This window comes from Budorcas taxicolor, chromosome 2, assembly GCF_023091745.1.
Source record: "Budorcas taxicolor isolate Tak-1 chromosome 2, Takin1.1, whole genome shotgun sequence".
In the NCBI taxonomy this organism is placed as follows: Eukaryota; Metazoa; Chordata; class Mammalia; order Artiodactyla; family Bovidae; genus Budorcas; species Budorcas taxicolor.
In genome coordinates this window covers 40,180,311-40,196,295 of record NC_068911.1, presented here as the reverse complement: position 1 = coordinate 40,196,295, position 15,985 = coordinate 40,180,311, and the positions used below count along the sequence as shown (strand labels likewise).

The window sequence follows — 15,985 nt, the reverse complement described above, 5'->3', positions numbered from 1 at the left end:
TCAAGAGTCTTCTCCAACACCACAGTTCAAAAGCATCAATTCTTTGGCGCTCGGCCTTCTTTACAGTCCCAACTCTCACATCCATACATGACCACAGGAAAAACCATAGCCTTGACTAGACAGACCTTAGTCGGCAAAGTAATGTCTCTGGTTTTGAATATACTACCTAGGTTGGTCATAACTTTTCTTCCAAGGAGTAAGCGTCTTTTAATTTCATGGCTGCAATCACCATCTGCAGTGATTTTGGAGCCCCCAAAAATAAAGTCTGACACTGTTTCCACTGTTTCCCCATCTATTTCCCATGAAGTGATGGGATCGGATGCCATGATCTTCATTTTCTGAATGTTGAGCTTTACGCCAACTTTTTCACTCTCCACTGTCACTTTCATCAAGAGGCTTTTTAGTTCCTCTTCACTTTCTGCCATAAGGGTGGTGTCATCTGCATATCTGAGGTTATTGATTTTTTTCCCGGCAATCTTGATTTATGTAAAAGTACTACAAAAAACTCATTCAATATCTGGATCCCACATAGCAAGTAGTTAAAGGAACGGTACCATTTTTATAGACTTGATGGAAGCAGTTTTTCACATGTTGAGGTATGGGGAAGGCATTCTTGCTTATAAATGATTTGGCTTGAACTTTATGCTAATTAGAATAGCCTGTTTTATGGCTTGTCTAACTTACATTGTACATATGCTTTAACCATTAAAAAAAAAAAATACAGCTACCAGATTGTTGAAAATGCCCTCTTTGAAGATAGAGATAGATGTTCCCTTCCCACCCCCATAACGCCAATGCTAGTACTCCATTAAAGATGAGGTTCTTTTCCCAGACACCAGGGTCATGCTAACTAGTTGTGTGCACGCTAATCTGCCTCATTTGAAACCTGTCGTGTTTGATGTTTTCTGTTCTTTTTTATTAATAATTACCTTTTGGCCATGCTGGGCCTTTGTTGCTGTGCATGGGCTTTTCTGTAATTGCTGGGAGTGAGAATTACTCTCTTGTTGCAGTGTGTGAGCTTCTCATTGTGGCTTTTCTTGCTGTGTCTTGAGCTTGAATAGTTGCAGCCCGTGGGCTCAGTAGTTACACCTCTCTGGGTCTAGAGCACAGGCTCAGTAGTCGTGGAGCATAGGCTTAGTTGCCCCATGGCATGTGGAATCTTCCTGGCCAGGGATTGAACCCATGTCCCTTGCATTGCAAGGCAAATTCTTAGCCACTGGACCACCAGGGAAGCCCGTGTTCCTTGTTCTGCCAAAATATAAGACTGTGATTCAGGCATCCAAAATAGAGCAGGATAGTGATTGTGATTTAATTTCAGACTTGTGCTTGCATTATTGAGAACCTCAATTTTCTGAACTGTATCAAACTCAAGGATGGCACAAACCATTCTCAGAAATGTATTTGGTAGTAGCTGCCAGCTGCAACCTAGTGGGCCAAAGTCTCCCCTTGTAACTTTGTAGCCATTTTGGACCCCAACCAGTCCTTACTTAATAAGCACTCTTATTCTTACCAGGTTCAATTATAATTCTTGACAAACAATTAGCTTTGGGGTTTTGCCTATAGAGCCTCCCCCATTTTGAGGTTCTATGGAACACAATTCACGTACTTCTTAAATCTGTGTCTCCCAGGCTGTAGTCCTCAGTTTGGCTTGACTAAAACTATTACTATTATGGATTGTTTATCAAATATGTGTGTTGACAGAATGAAGCAAAAAGTTGAAATTCACATGGAAAAAATCATAGCCTCAATTTCATGTAATGAAATAAAACACAGGTAAAATCTCATTACATTTCTACCATATCAGCAAAAATTTTGTAAATGATCAACACTACTTCAGTCATGAAACATATAAAATCTTTCTGAAGGATTGTATGACCAACCACTGCAAGTGTTGTCAAATAGTTCACATTCTGAAACAGTTTTAGGATAATGGGAGGGAAAATCACGTGTATGGGAAGGTGGCAGAAAATATACACCAAGATGTTCATGGAAAGATAGCAAGGGAGAATTGGTAACCACAAATGCCAAACACGGGGAACAGCTGAGCAAACAGGGCACGTGAGCTGTGTCAGCATGTCGATTATGCATGTAGAACAAAGCTCCATGAAGAAAGGAAAGCATGTGTTTTGTGCTCTGGTCACAACCATGGAGAATCTAGGCTCCACTGTGAAGATGGGAAGAGAAGTTGGAGTAGCAGGAGTTTGTGGTTCAGTCTTCATTTGATCCTCCTTTTTTCTTATATCCCTCTCTATATGTCATTTTATTCTTTGGGTGTGTTAATTTTTTTCTTTTGAAGCATAGTTGATTTACAATGTTGTGCTAATCTCTGCCATACAGCAGTGTGACTCTGTTATACACATACAGACATTCTTTTTTTATATTACTTTTCATTTGGTCTATCCCAGGAGACTGGATATAGTTCCCTGTGCTATACAGTAGGACCTTGTTGTTTTCCATTCTCAACGTAATAGTTTGCATCTACAATCCCCAAACTCCAAGTCTGTCCCTCTCCTTCCCCCCGCCTCTCTCTATGTCTCTTTAAATGGAGAATTAGCTAGAACCTAACATTCCACAGACCCACAGATTGGCCGATAGAGCTCAGGAAGAATAGTAACAGCAGCCCCATCTCCTTCATGGTCTTCTGTATGCAAACAGCATCTCACCGTAATCAACTGAGTGACAACAAATGCAATTATAACTATATTTTTAAGTGATTTATTTATGAGGTCCAGCCACAGTTCATTAATCCAAGTACAAAAGTGATGTGTAGTGATCTAGTCTGCTTGTTTTTCTTCAGGCTTCCTAAGTCCTCAAGACAGGGGAAGGTAGAATGAAGGAACACATCCTTGCCAAGTGTCCTGAGGGAAAATGAGGATAGGCTCTGTCTCAGGAGCATCTCAGGTGCTAATTCTTAACAAGGATTTATTAAGCAATAGCTGTGAAATCCTTGTATCATCTGTATGTGTGTTCTCTTTACCCTTACCAGTATTTGTGACCCACCCTACTTCTGCTTCTGTTCCATAAACCCCTTGGGCACGGGGACTGTTTTTTTATTGATTATATTCCCCACAGCACTGGAACCCAGTAATGACAGTCGAGTGTATGGATTCAAGATTCAAGGCCAGGAGCCTGAAGGGAGATGCAAAGTATCAGATATTCAGGGAGGCCGTGGCCACCCCCACTGGACAGATGGTCAGAGGATCCATGTTCTTCTCTCCATCATGTGTCCTGGGGCTCAGGATAGGTTGAAGGGGCTCAGGGGGAAGGTAGCCAGTGGCTGTGAGGGATGTGGGATTTGGCTGTCACATTGTAAAAGGAGATGTCCCCATCTTGTAGTCCACAGAGATGCCCCTATGCCAGCAGGCTTCCCCCATCTGGATCTGGAGAAAGGTGCATGCCTGGCATTCATTTTACTGCCTCTTTGTTTCTACCAAATGCCCATCCTCTGGTGACAGAGTCGTGTTCTCCTTGCTGCTCGTGGCTGCATTGCAGACACCCAGGACCCACCCTGGCTTGTCTCCCACCTTCACTTCTCAGTCATGGTGGCTAGAGAGCAGGCTCAGAGAGCCCAGCACCACGAATCAGCTATTCAATTTTCCTGGACTAGCAGGCAGATGGTCCCACTTTTTTCCCCCAAGGCTCACACTCTTCATGTCATCAGAGAAGATGAAAGATGAGGTTGGAGTGGACAGTTTCTGCTTCCAGAATCACATTAACTGCAGAGAGAATTAGAAGTCCTGACTTCAGGTCCATGGACAACATCCCCACAGGGTTTTCCCCACATCCAGGAAATGTGGACAGGGTTGTTCTTCAGGAACGCACTGGGGGACCGATCAGGGACCCAGCAGGCCAAGGCTACTCGCCTCAGAGTGCCTGACCACCAATCAGTTCTGCAACTACAGAGAAAACGGAGATAGGGGCAATGCTGAGCATCCCCAGTCAGAGTGACTACATCCACCCCGGTCCCCACAACAAGGAAAGACAAGGACCCCTCCTCCCTGCTCAGGACCTGCCCGGCTTCCTCTGACTTTATAGGCCCCTGTTCCTCCCTGGGACCCAAGCCAGCCTTGGATATTCTGTGGTCTGGCAGTGACCCCGGCTCAGAGACTGTGAGAACTTGTCATGACTTTTCTCCCACCTTTGTTATAGGTTTTTTTTTTTCTCTTCTAAATAATACCTAGAAATCAACAGCACAAGGGACCCCTGGCCAGCACAAACTACCACCACCATACTCACCACTGAACGTTTCCACTTCTGACCGCAGAGTCTCTAAAAGGAGAAAAGGAGTTCGAGTTAGGTTCCCCAGGTGGGGACAGATCTGGGAGAGGCTGAAGGCAGAGTCAGGAAGGACAAGGAAGATGGAAAAGGGATGCCAGGGGGTCTGGGCTACATGGCTCTTGAGGGCAGGTGAGGGGGCGCCTCCCACTGTCCTGCAAGCCCACCTACCCAAGAAGTGCTTCACGCGCTTCTCCACAAACTCTGATTTCTGGTAGAGCAGGTGGATCTTCTCTTTCACCTCTGGTGGCGTGGCCCACAGCTCAGGGACAGTCACCATCTTGGCCCTAGAGACAAAAAGACCATTGGCAAAAGAGGGATGGAGCATGGGGGTGGCCCAAGGTCTCATGAACTGGAAGGGAGGTGCAGCTTCCACCAGGCACACCCAGCCCAGACCCACTTCAGAAAGAAAGCTTCCTTCCTGGGCTTCAAGTTCTAAACACTGGTCCTTAACGCTGGCCATGGGGTGGGCTCTCCGGGGGAGTTTTAAAAACCACAGACACCAGAGGACTTTCCTGGCGGTCCAGTGGTTAACACTCTGAGCTTCCAGTGGAGAGGGTGAGGCTTGATCCCTGGTTGGGGAACTAAGGCCCTGCGTGCCGCAGAGCAATCAAACGCACACAAGGAATACCCAGTGCAGCCAAAATTTAAAAAAGGAATAGGGGATTTCCCTGGTGATTCACTTGTTAAGACTCCACTGCAGGGGCCACAAGTTTAATTCCTGATTGGGAAACTAAGATCCAAGATGCAGCCCAGCCATAAAATAAATGTAAAAAAAAAAAAAAAAAAAAGGGAATGGAATTCTGGCACATTCTACAACATGAATGAACCTTGAAGATATGCCAAGTGAGATAAACACAAAAACACAAATATTGCATAATTCCACTTATATGATGTAGCTAGAGTAGTGGAATACATAAAGATGGTAAAATGGTGGTTGCCAAGGGTCGGGGGAGGGGAGATTGGGAAGTTGTATAATAGTACGGAGTTTCTGTTTGGGCAGATGAGAGAGTTCTATGGCTGGATCATGGTGATGTTCAGTACTGTGATGTACGATGATATGAAGGTACTCACTGAATTGTACATTTTTAAATGCTTAAAATGGCAAGTTTTGTGTTACATGTATTTTACCACCAAAAAAAAAATTCTTCAAAAAATTGATGCTTGGGTCATACTCCTGAAGATTCAGATTTAATTTGTCAGCCGGGACCTGAATGTCAGGATCTCGTAAAGTTCCCCTGGGTGATTGTAGGTTCCAGCCTCCTTCCCCTTCCCTTCCTCCCCTCCCTTCCCCATCTCTTCCCCTTCTCTTGCCCACCCCCTCCACCGCTGCCTGCTGGGCTTAGCAGATCTACTTCTGGGAAGTGCCTCTCTCCCTGTGCCTGCAAGCAGGCAGTCCTGCAGAACAGTTTTCACAAGGTGAATTGCACAGGACACAGGCTGTTATTCCTAGGAAGCCACCACCATGCGACAGGTGTGTTCATTGGGTTCCGTCTTCAGTCATGCACTCCCCTCCTGATCATGCTCCCATTCTCCCTACACAAATCCAGAAAGGCCTTCGGAAGCTGCAGGAGATGGGAGGAGGCACATCCCCGGGGTTGGGAGCCTCTCCCTCCTAGGGCTGCCTCCCCAGATGCTACCTGTAGGACCCGCCCCCCCCCCCCCAACCAAGGGATCATCAGGGGACCTCTTGGTACCTGTGCAAGGTGACTCCAATGTCCTAGGAGAGAAAAGAGAGAAGTTCTCCATCACCAGTGTTGTAAGGGCTGTGCTGACTCCTGGCCTCCCTGCCCCAGAGTGTCAGCAAAAACAGGGCCCCTCTCCCCAGTTCTAATCACCAAGGTGGCAACTCAGCTGGGGCCTGCCCACAACCGTACCCAAAGTCTGCTGACATCTGGGAGATGCTGACGGATCCCCTAGATTCTAGGCCACCATGGGTTCCTGAGAGTGCATTGCAGGGGCCTGAGCACAAGAGGCATTATGGGTCACCAAGGACGAGTCCCACCCCAGCCCCAACGGCCTCACCACTGGGTTGGGGAGAGCTGATGGCAGTATTGGGAGCCCCTGTCATCCTACTGGACATGGTGGACAGAGGAAGGCCAGGCCCAACTGCGCTCACCTTCATAAGCTCCCACTCTGGCTGGCACTGCTTGGCCTCCAGCTCCCCAATCAGCTCGTCGAGAAGGGCGATGTCCCTCGTCCCTCGGGTGCCATATGTCTCCCTAACCTGGCCGATGGTCTGGCCCAACTCCTCTAGCCAGGCCACAAAGAGCCGTTCCTGCTGCTCTAAAAACTGGCACAGCTGCTCCAACTGGTACTGGATTCTCTGCTTTTGGGTTTCAGCTTGTTTCTGGGGAACAGAAGTCAGGGAGATGTAGGGGCCTGTGTGCTCAGGGAATACCCGGAAGCCCACTTTCCAAAGAGAGAGTCCTCTCTCCTCCCCCTGATTGGGGGCAAGTCAGTCCATCTATTTGGATGCAAGTGAACTTGACTTCCAGTACTCTTGCACACTGGCCACGCATGACTTTCTCATCACTAGAAAGTTGTGGTGGACACATGGAGTTGCTCTAGGGTAACTTTCCTTCATCCAAGGAGGGAGAGGACCCTTCACATAGACCGTACAGAAGAAATCTCATTTTTGGCTCAGAAGGACAGGACTAAATCTCAAGTTCTTTTGAACCAAAAATGTCTCTGCACCTTTTGTTGTTAATTTTAATATGGGCACATTCCTTTATTAGCAAAACTGCTAGACACAACAAAGACTGCTAGTGGGTAGAACTCTGGTGTAAATTCCAGACAGCCCAGGGCCTCCCAGGATGCTTTATGGATGTTTGCCTGGCCCCTGTTCCCCTGCCACCTGTGGTTCCCTAGTTGACATATGATAGTGGATCTGACACTGCCTGGTATCTTTCTGTAATTAAGGAGTAAGACTATGAACTCGATGCATGCGGAACCTCACACCTTCCCCTGTAACATCAGCAGCCTTTGCTGAATCACATGCTGGGTTTCGCATGCGGAAGAGTGTTCTCCCGGTCTTCACAGCACAGCGCCGCAGACACACACCCGTGCCTCTGGTCTGCACAAGTCACTTTCCCCATCACTCACTGTCTGAGTCTAGACTATCAACAAAAAAACCAAGACTGGGTTGCGGCATTTGCTGTTTCTGTGGCGTAGATGGGCTTCTCTGGTGGCTCAGACGGTAAAGAATCTGCAGTGCAGGAGACCTGGGTTTGTTCCCTGGATTAGCAAGATCCCCTGGAGGAGGGCATGGCAACCCACTCCAGTATTCTTGCCCGGAGAATCCCCATGGATAGAGGAGCCTGGCTGGTTACAGTCCATGGGGTTGCAAAGAGTCAGACACGACTGAGCAACTAAGCACTAAACGTGGGCGTAGATACTGCCACATGTGTCTAACTTGAGACTTGTGGCCAGTCTCAAGCTTCCAATGTGATGTTCCTAAACATGGAATCTGGGACACCTTTTGTTGTTGAGGGCAGTAATGTGGACTTTTTTTTTTTAAGAGGACAGGTCAACCGTCCTGTTCAATGGCCTATATTCTAAAATTCTCTGATAATTTTGCTCATGATTAAATTCAGGAGAAACATGCGGTGGGGGTGAGATTGCCATAGACCTAATGCCGTGCTCTTTCTAGCCCATCCCCTTGGGAGGCAAAGACTATCCAGTTTGCCATCATCAGGATAGGGATTCTGTGGTTGGTAATTGGTTAAGGAGGGGTCTACCAGTCACTACTGTAAATATATATTATTTCCTTTATAATTACTAAGTAATTTGGGGAGTGGTACTTTGAGAGTGTGTAAGTATGCTATTCTCTGCCAGTTTTTTCCTAAAAAATTTAGCTTCTGTTGCTGATCCCTGTCAGTGTCAACTGTATAGTGGAAATCTTCTAATTTAATTATTATTCTTCTGTACTTGTTTTAGCTGGCTTTCTGCTGTAAAAAGAAGCTTTCCCTACCCTCTTTTCTATGATTAAAATTTTTTTTTTCATTATTTGAAGAGGAGGAGGTGAAGGCCTGAAAATAGCATTTCCTTTTCATAAGGGCCCATGTCACTGTGCCTGAAAGGAAGGCTCGACACTTTTCTCTCCCTGGGTTTCCTCCACCCCACCGGGAGCACCCCTGACCTCTGCTCTACCCACAAGTTCAAGCCACCTGGGGTTATAGGAAAGGGTTTTCATTTGACTACCATTCAGCTGGCTCAGAGGTTAAAGCATCTGCCTCCAATGCGGGAGACCTGGGTTCGATCCCTGGGTCAGGAATATCCCCTGGAGAAGGAAATGGTAACCCACTCCAGTATTCTTGCCTGGAGAATCCCATGGACAGAGAAGCCTGGTAGGCTACAGTCCACAGGGTTGCAAAGAGTCAGACATGACTGAGTGACTTAACTTTCTTTCTTTCAGCAGTTTCCCAAAAGTCAGACACCTGGACAGCTGCCACCCACCTCCCTCTCATCCTGCCCTTTGTTTTCTTTGCCTGTCTCTCACTGCCATATGGTGTGTCCTGACAAGTTTGGAACTTAGGGAGATGAAATCCAACCAACAGAAATGCATCAGACAAATCAAGGCTCTGCGGGTTAGTTAGGCACCTTTGCACGAAGGGAAAACAGGAGCAACTAAAGCATCCAAGAGTCTGGACAACAGCTTAACAGGAAGGCTACTAAGTGGTACTTGTTGGAATCTGCGGTGTTACAGAACCACAGTTTTAAAAGAAAATGTCCACTTTAACCATTTGAATTTTAAAAATAAATATGGCTTTTGTAAAAAAGAAGATAACAGCAATTATAAAAACAACATGGAGCAGTATTTAAAGTAAAAAGTCTCTCCTCCCCTTTCCTCAATCCCATTCCTCACTTACAGCGTCCGTTTCTCTAAACCATTTTGTGGTGAGTCTAAGAAAGTGTGACCGGGTCCTGGGAGATGCCCCTTCTTGCTAGAGGTGGACTCCATCCCTAGGGACAAGCTCATCTCTGGACACCTGTTATTCCTTGCCCCCCAGGAGCAGGTGACTCTAAATATGTGATCAGCTCTGTTTCCCTGTGAGCCAGTACAGGACTTGAGGGACCCCTGCTCACTCTGGGTTCGCTGCTTCCTTCTACAGGGGTGAACCCAGTCAATGACAGGCCACAGACCACCCCTAACCTTACCAGGGAGTTTACTGTTTTCTTATCCCCCTGAGATCTCTGCTCCTCTCCAGATTTTCTCAACTCCTTCAGATGGTCCAACTGCTTCTGAATTTGCTCCTGGAAAAACACACACACACACACACACACACACACACACAACGCTTGTTGAAGCTTAAACTTGGCCCCTGGCATCTTTAGTTGGTGCCAACCCTAGATGGGAAAATTTGCTTCAGGGAATAAAGCTGAGGGTGCTGCAGCCAGGAGCATGGGAAGAGGTAACCAGAGGAAGAATGACCCCATCACACCAAAAGAAGCAGAGCCAAGAGGTGGTGAGAAAGATTTCTTGTGAGCACCTGGATTCAGCCGTATCTGAAGTTAGATTCCCATAGACCTCTGAGCTACATGCAGCATCCCTCTTTGCTGGCTCTATTTGTATGTGTTTGCCATTTACAGCCCAAGGATGCTGGCTAATGCACCAGCTCCTAGCGTTTCAGAGAAACCCCCTGGTGTGTTCAGATGCCCAGCAGAGAAGGGTCCCAATGCAGGAAGCCCTACCTTGTATTCCAGGGCAGCCTCCTCAATGGGGCGCACCCGGTGGCCCCGGTGCTCCTGGCTCAGCCGGCAGATAAGGCAGATGAGCTCCCCATGGTCCTCGCAGAAGAGCAGCTGCGCTTGCTTCATGTGACGCTCACACTGTGGCAGGCTCTTGGGGTTCAGGCTGGCCATCTGCAGGCCCTCCTGCCACTCATGGCTTCCATGGCCCTTCCCCGGGAACAAGTCCTGGCACCGGGGGCAGCTGGATGAGCGGCTGAGTGAGGCCTCGGGGTCCCCGGAAGCCGCAGAGCAGCTGTAGGAGATGTGCACACAGCTGCCACCAGCCGGGTCTCCTTCCTGGGCACGGCAAAGAGGACACACAGCCTTGTCCTGCAGCCTCCCTGAGGACACAGCAATGGAAAAGCCTCCTGAGTGACAAACCCAAGATGCTACCAGGAGACGCTGCCAATCAGTGTGGTGAGAATCTGTGCCTGGGACGTGAATATTCTCTGTTAGACTGAGGCCTTTTCCTAGCTTGTCCTCCCCTAACTTCCCTCCAGTGAGAACACTCGGACTGAGGGCTAAGGCCTGGATCTCATGCCAGTCCTGAAACTTGGAATTCTCAGGCATTTATCCTAAAGAAAGGCATTTTGATATAAATTCTATGCCTTTCTCCTGCACATACACTGACACAGGTGAAATAAAGATGGGAAGACATTCTACTGGTGTTGGCTTTACTGCGTATCACCACTGAGAGGATGCATAACTTGAGTTCCCAGGGGATGGTTACTCGCTTGTGGTTGAACCCACAGACCCTAGCAGAACCCCTGGCACCTGGTAAACATTTGGGAAGTGTGTGTTGAATGAAGCCACTGCTCACATCCAGATTTAGAAAACATGATGTGAAAGTAGAGAAGTAACTTTACAAGGCTGAAGGGTGTAACCCACCGTGATGACCTACAGCTGCGACTAGCTCTGCTCCAACACCAGCACAGCTTCATAAAGCAGAAATGATAGGAGACACAAGAGGAAATACAAACACAATCCACGAGTCCCCTCCCACCTCCTCCTCTCTCAGGGTCCCAGGAGCTCATATCACATCTGTAAGAGACTGTGAGCTCCCCAGTGACAGTTTCCCACTTCCCTTGTGATGACATTGTTTGCGGTCCATATGACTGCTTCCCCACCCCTGCTCCCCCAAAACTACATTTCCCAGCCTCCCTTGCAGTTAGGTGTGGTCATGCGACTCCAGACACACCTCGTTTCATTGCACTTCCCTTTATTGGGACACTTCATTTTTTACAAAATAAACGTTTGTGACATCCCTGTGCTACCAGATGATGATGAACATTCTTTATCAATAAAGTATTTTTAAATTAAGGTGTGGATGTTCCCTGGTGGTCTGGTGGTTAGATTCAACCCTTTCACTGCCATGGCCCAGGTTCAGTCCCTGGTGGAGGAATGGAGATATCACACACGCCATGCAGGACAAAAATAAAAGGTATATACATAGTTTTTTAGACATAATTGTACACTTAATACAGACTACAATATAGTGTAAACATATGTACTGGAAAACCAAAACTTTCTTGTGACTGGCTTACTGCAATATTTGCTTTATTGAAGTGGGCTGGAACAAAACCCACGTTATCGCTGAGGTATGTCTGTACATTCTGGCCAAGAGGATGTAAACAGAGGCATCATGGGCAGCATCTAGAAACTTCCAAAAACCTTCCCTAAGTGATACCATTCTCCTTTGTCCCTCCAGCCTGTTGCCTGGAATGAGGATGCTGCCATCTGAGGCCATGAGCTTCAAACTCTGTGGAGCAGAAAAGCAGCAGGAGCTGGGGTTCCTAGCCAGAGGGTACCACATTCATCCCAGACTATGTGTGTCATTTTTGTGAAAGGGGAACAAATGTCTATCTTGTTTCAGTTCTGTTACTTTGGTGTTTCTGTCATTCACAACCCATCAGAATCCTAAGTTCTGCCTCTTTAGTAAAAGAGACCTATGATTTTGGTCACCAGCTTCCTCTCTGCTCAGAGAGACAGACTGGCAGAATCTCAGCCCCTTGACATACTGCCATGGAATATTGTAAGAAGATGATATTTACCTACTCTTTCCCAGATGATCAACCTAAGGTTCAGAAGCCTTTGGGGATTCTAAAGAAGTGTCTAAGAGCTAACTAGCTGAAATGTATGCAACATTGCAACATTTTGTGAAGATGTGCAGATATGCCTTTTTTCAGGATTCAGGGCCTACAATCAGATTTTCAGAGGATTGAGGCCCTCAAAGTGGACCCAAGGGTCCAGTGAAATGGATAGATTAGAGATAAAAGCAGGCTTGTGCATCTTCCCAGGTGGTGCAGTGGCAAAGAATCTGTCTGCCAGTGCAGGAAACACAAAGAGACACAAGTTTGATCCCTGGGTTGGGAAGATGGCTGGGAGTAGGAAATGGCAGCCCACTCCAGTCTTGTTTGGGAAATTCCATGGACAGAGGAGCCTGGCCAGCTACAGTCCACAGGGTCACAAAGAGTTGACTGTGCACAACACATGGGAAAACCTGCACCAGTCATCATTCCTAAGGGTACTAGGTCTTCTGGACTCTGAGGTCCTTTCTTACCTGAAGACGGAGAGACTTCTGGATCTGAAGGCTCATGGGGCACACTGGAGGCCTTCGGAGACCCAGTTCCACTCTCTGCAGGAGCTGTGGGTTCTAGATGTTCCCCAATCATCGTCTTTCCAGCCAGTGGTACACTGAAAGGTGTATTCCTAAGTGCTGTCCCCTCCAGGGTTGTGGCATGCTCTGGATTCCTGGAGCCTTTCTCCAGAGTCACAGTCGGCCCTGTTTTCAGAGTGGCCACTTCGCTGGCAGTGGTTGCTGAGCTTGGATTCTCAGTGTTCATTTTCTCCTGAAGCAGAAGAATTTCTGGATTGAGGGGTCCTGTCTCTTCTGGACAAATGGTAAATTCAAGACTTTTGGGTCGCTTCTTTCCTGAAGGTAAATACACTTCCGATATCTTTGTTTCTCTCCTTCCTGGGGACCCAGCGAATGACCCACTGGTGAGTCCCTGGAGCCTTCCTGCAGAGCTGGCGTTCCTCCGCAGCCTGACGCTAGGACAGCTCCCTTTCTCCTTCTCCCGCAGCACCTTGCCGAGGAAGGGGCTTCTCTTGGAAGACAGAGTCGTGTTCCTGGCCCCCAGCTTGCTCTGCACCTCCAGGCCCTCAGGGCCTTTCTGATCTCGCTGTTTTCCCAGAGGCTTCTTCTGAGACCCCCTGCCAGCCTCAGGCTGGCTGGAGGGTGGGCAGCCAGCCCCATCAGCACTTTGTCGCTGCTTGTCACCTTCCAGGCCATCTGGGGTCTTTAGGCTCTTGGGCTTCATCTCCCCAGAGGAACCCGACGTTGCTGAGCTGTCTGTGTCACCTTCTTGTATCCGACACACTGAAAAGACAATGAGATGGAAAGGCATGGGAATGCCCGATGCTCAGAGTCAACATTTGGGGAAAGGGAGAGAAGAGAGAACCCCCTCCGAAATTAGGGAAGTTCGGGAAGTTCTAGACAATGGCAGTCAATTAGCATTTAATAAGATCATATTCATTATCTGCTGTCTTATTTCTGAAGTAGTACTTTTCAAAACTTTTTTAGGCAGGAGAACTATTCTTACATAGAATAGTTTATTGGAATACATTTGTGTGTGAATTACAGGTCTACAAAACTCAGTTATCAGTCAGTAGAGATAGGCACAAAAGTTTGAAATCAAGGGTCATGAGGGACAGGATGGGGAACATGTGTACACCCGTGGCAGATTCATGTTGATATATGGCAAAACCAATACAGTATTGTAATTAGCCTCCAATTAATATAAATAAATTTATATTAAAAAAACTTTAGAAGCTAATTTTTTGCTGTAACTTTGATTTCATGAAATGAAGAAAGTCCTACCTCATCCAGTTTGGTGTAAACAGTTTAAAAAACAAGTTTGCCTGGAAATTTCAGGGCAATATTTAATTAACCAGAAATGACAGAAAGGGCTGAAATTCAAGGTCTCCAGAAAAAGTTCAAGTACAATATGAACTATCACACCGATGGCCTCCAATATTTTAAAATTTGGTTAATGGCACATTTTAATATGAATTAGTTAGTTTTGTAAGTTAATTCATAAATTTTGAATCAAGTATTTGCCAACTTTCTAAACAATCCCTGAAATGTCTTCCTGGGATACAGTTTGAAAACCACTACTAAATAAAATAACCTATAATTAGCACCTTAATTTTGGTTTGAAAAACCCCATAGTAAAATTAAGATTGCTTAAAACACTTTGTTGTTGGCTTTCCAGGAAAACATATTTTACAAAAGCTGCCTCAGGAACTGGTGAAAAACCCTGAAGAGGCTCATAAACAAGTTTTAAAATACAAAAAAATTAATTTTAAAATTATACTCATTAAATTATACCAGGTTCAGGATATAGTCTAGCTTTATCACTCTTTCAAAGAGCAGAGAAATTTTGTTATGTAAACTCTTCTACCTCATAGAAGGACATGAAAAGCATTCCTGGTATATTCTTAAAATCTAGAAATAGAAGAAAATTTAAGACATGAAAGAATAGTTTTTTTTAAACTGGTCCCAGAGTAGCACCCCTGCCCCCACCAAATCTCAAAAAAAAAAAAAACAACTCTTGAAAAGTAGAAATCCAATAGACCACATTCTTTGATCACAGTGTAATAAAATCAGAAAGTGACAACAAAGGGGTAGAAGAAGAAGGAAGGAAAAGACGAAAGAAAGAAAAGATGAAAAAGAAATGAGGGAAAGAAAAGGAAGGAAGGAGAAAGCCCTTTTGAGAATTTTAGAATACTTTTGTGACATGTGTTAGAGGAGAACTCAAAACTGAAAAGAGTTAACAATATTACCCATCAACCCAGTCGATAGTGGTTAGTTTCTTGCTCAACCAAAGACTCATCTGTAGGTGTTAATGACAAATGAAGTGAAGAACTCTACCAGCAGGCATCCAGCTTCTGCCTCTCCTGATCTGGCCCCATAATCAGAACCTCAGCCTCCTGGGTTTATTTTTTTAAAGCCACTGGGAGCCTTAGCTTTGCTCCAGCTGCAAAGACCAGAGAAGGGGACAGAACTTGATTGGCTGAAGAAGTCACAGGAGTTGTCGCAGACCTGGAACTCCTGACCCCCAAGTCAGTATGCACTGGTCTGAACACAAGTTCCCTCTTGTACCTTCCACCCGTCTCCACGAACAGCCAGCAGTTGCACTGAGAGAGGAGGGCACTTGGGGCCGCTTACCTGGGCTGATCAGCTGGTGAAGCTCCTCTGCCAGGAGGTGCTGGTTGATGGCCCTCAGGACCTGCAGGGTCAGCTGCACAGCATACTCCTCCCCGTAGTGGTTGACCAGCAGAGAGGCCAGCTTCACCGGCTCGGCTGTCTGCAGTTGGCCCCGGGGGATCCGGGTGTGCTCCTTCTCCAGGCTGGTGTTCTGCAGCTTGAACTTGAACTTCTCGAAGTCATAGGGCAAAAGCTCTTCCAGGGAATAGAGTAGATGGTCACTCCGGGTCCTGACCATGGTGTTGACCAGGAGAGACTGGAGGCAGTCGTCCTGCTTCTGAGGGAAGAAACTACTGTCTGTCCTGGTGCCCAGAGAGTGAGAAGATGAAGCTTGTGAAATAACGGAAAAGGCACAGGAAATGCTCTGTGTTTTGGTAGGAACTGAGACTCAGGCTGTTAGTGTGTCATTGCTGGCTTGCGTCCTCTTCCTCAAAGAATCAGAGGCTTTTCCAGGTGGGAGGGCTCAATGCCTTGTCAGACACGTGGTGGTCCTGCACGCCAGCTCTCGCTGACCCAGGCTGGACTTTGGAGTGGTGGGTTAGTCTTTGAGGGAGGGTCTAGGATTGGGTTTCAGATTCTTGCTCTTTGGAAGCTTCTCAGATGCTTCCCTCCTCCCTCCCAGGAAGGTGGGAGTGAGAGTGGGGGGAACAGAGTCCCTGGTCCCATGCTGGAGAGAATCATGATGAGGGTCAGTCCCTCTGGTCAGCT

The 15,985-nt window shown here is 46.9% G+C and overlaps 1 protein-coding gene across 1 annotated transcript; it reads right to left on the bottom strand.

The window, feature by feature from the left end:
• Positions 1-3,770: 3,770 nt before the first annotated feature.
• On the bottom strand, positions 3,771-15,515 carry MEFV (MEFV innate immunity regulator, pyrin). Its single transcript, XM_052659540.1, has 8 exons — positions 15,239-15,515; positions 9,970-10,349; positions 9,436-9,531; positions 6,395-6,625; positions 5,973-5,995; positions 4,447-4,562; positions 4,237-4,269; positions 3,771-3,896 (listed from the first exon to the last, which is right to left on the bottom strand). The coding sequence occupies exons 1-8, from the start codon at positions 15,513-15,515 to the stop codon at positions 3,865-3,867; spliced, it is 1,188 nt and encodes a 395-aa protein (XP_052515500.1). The 3' UTR covers positions 3,771-3,864.
• Between the last annotated feature and the right edge of the window lie 470 nt (positions 15,516-15,985).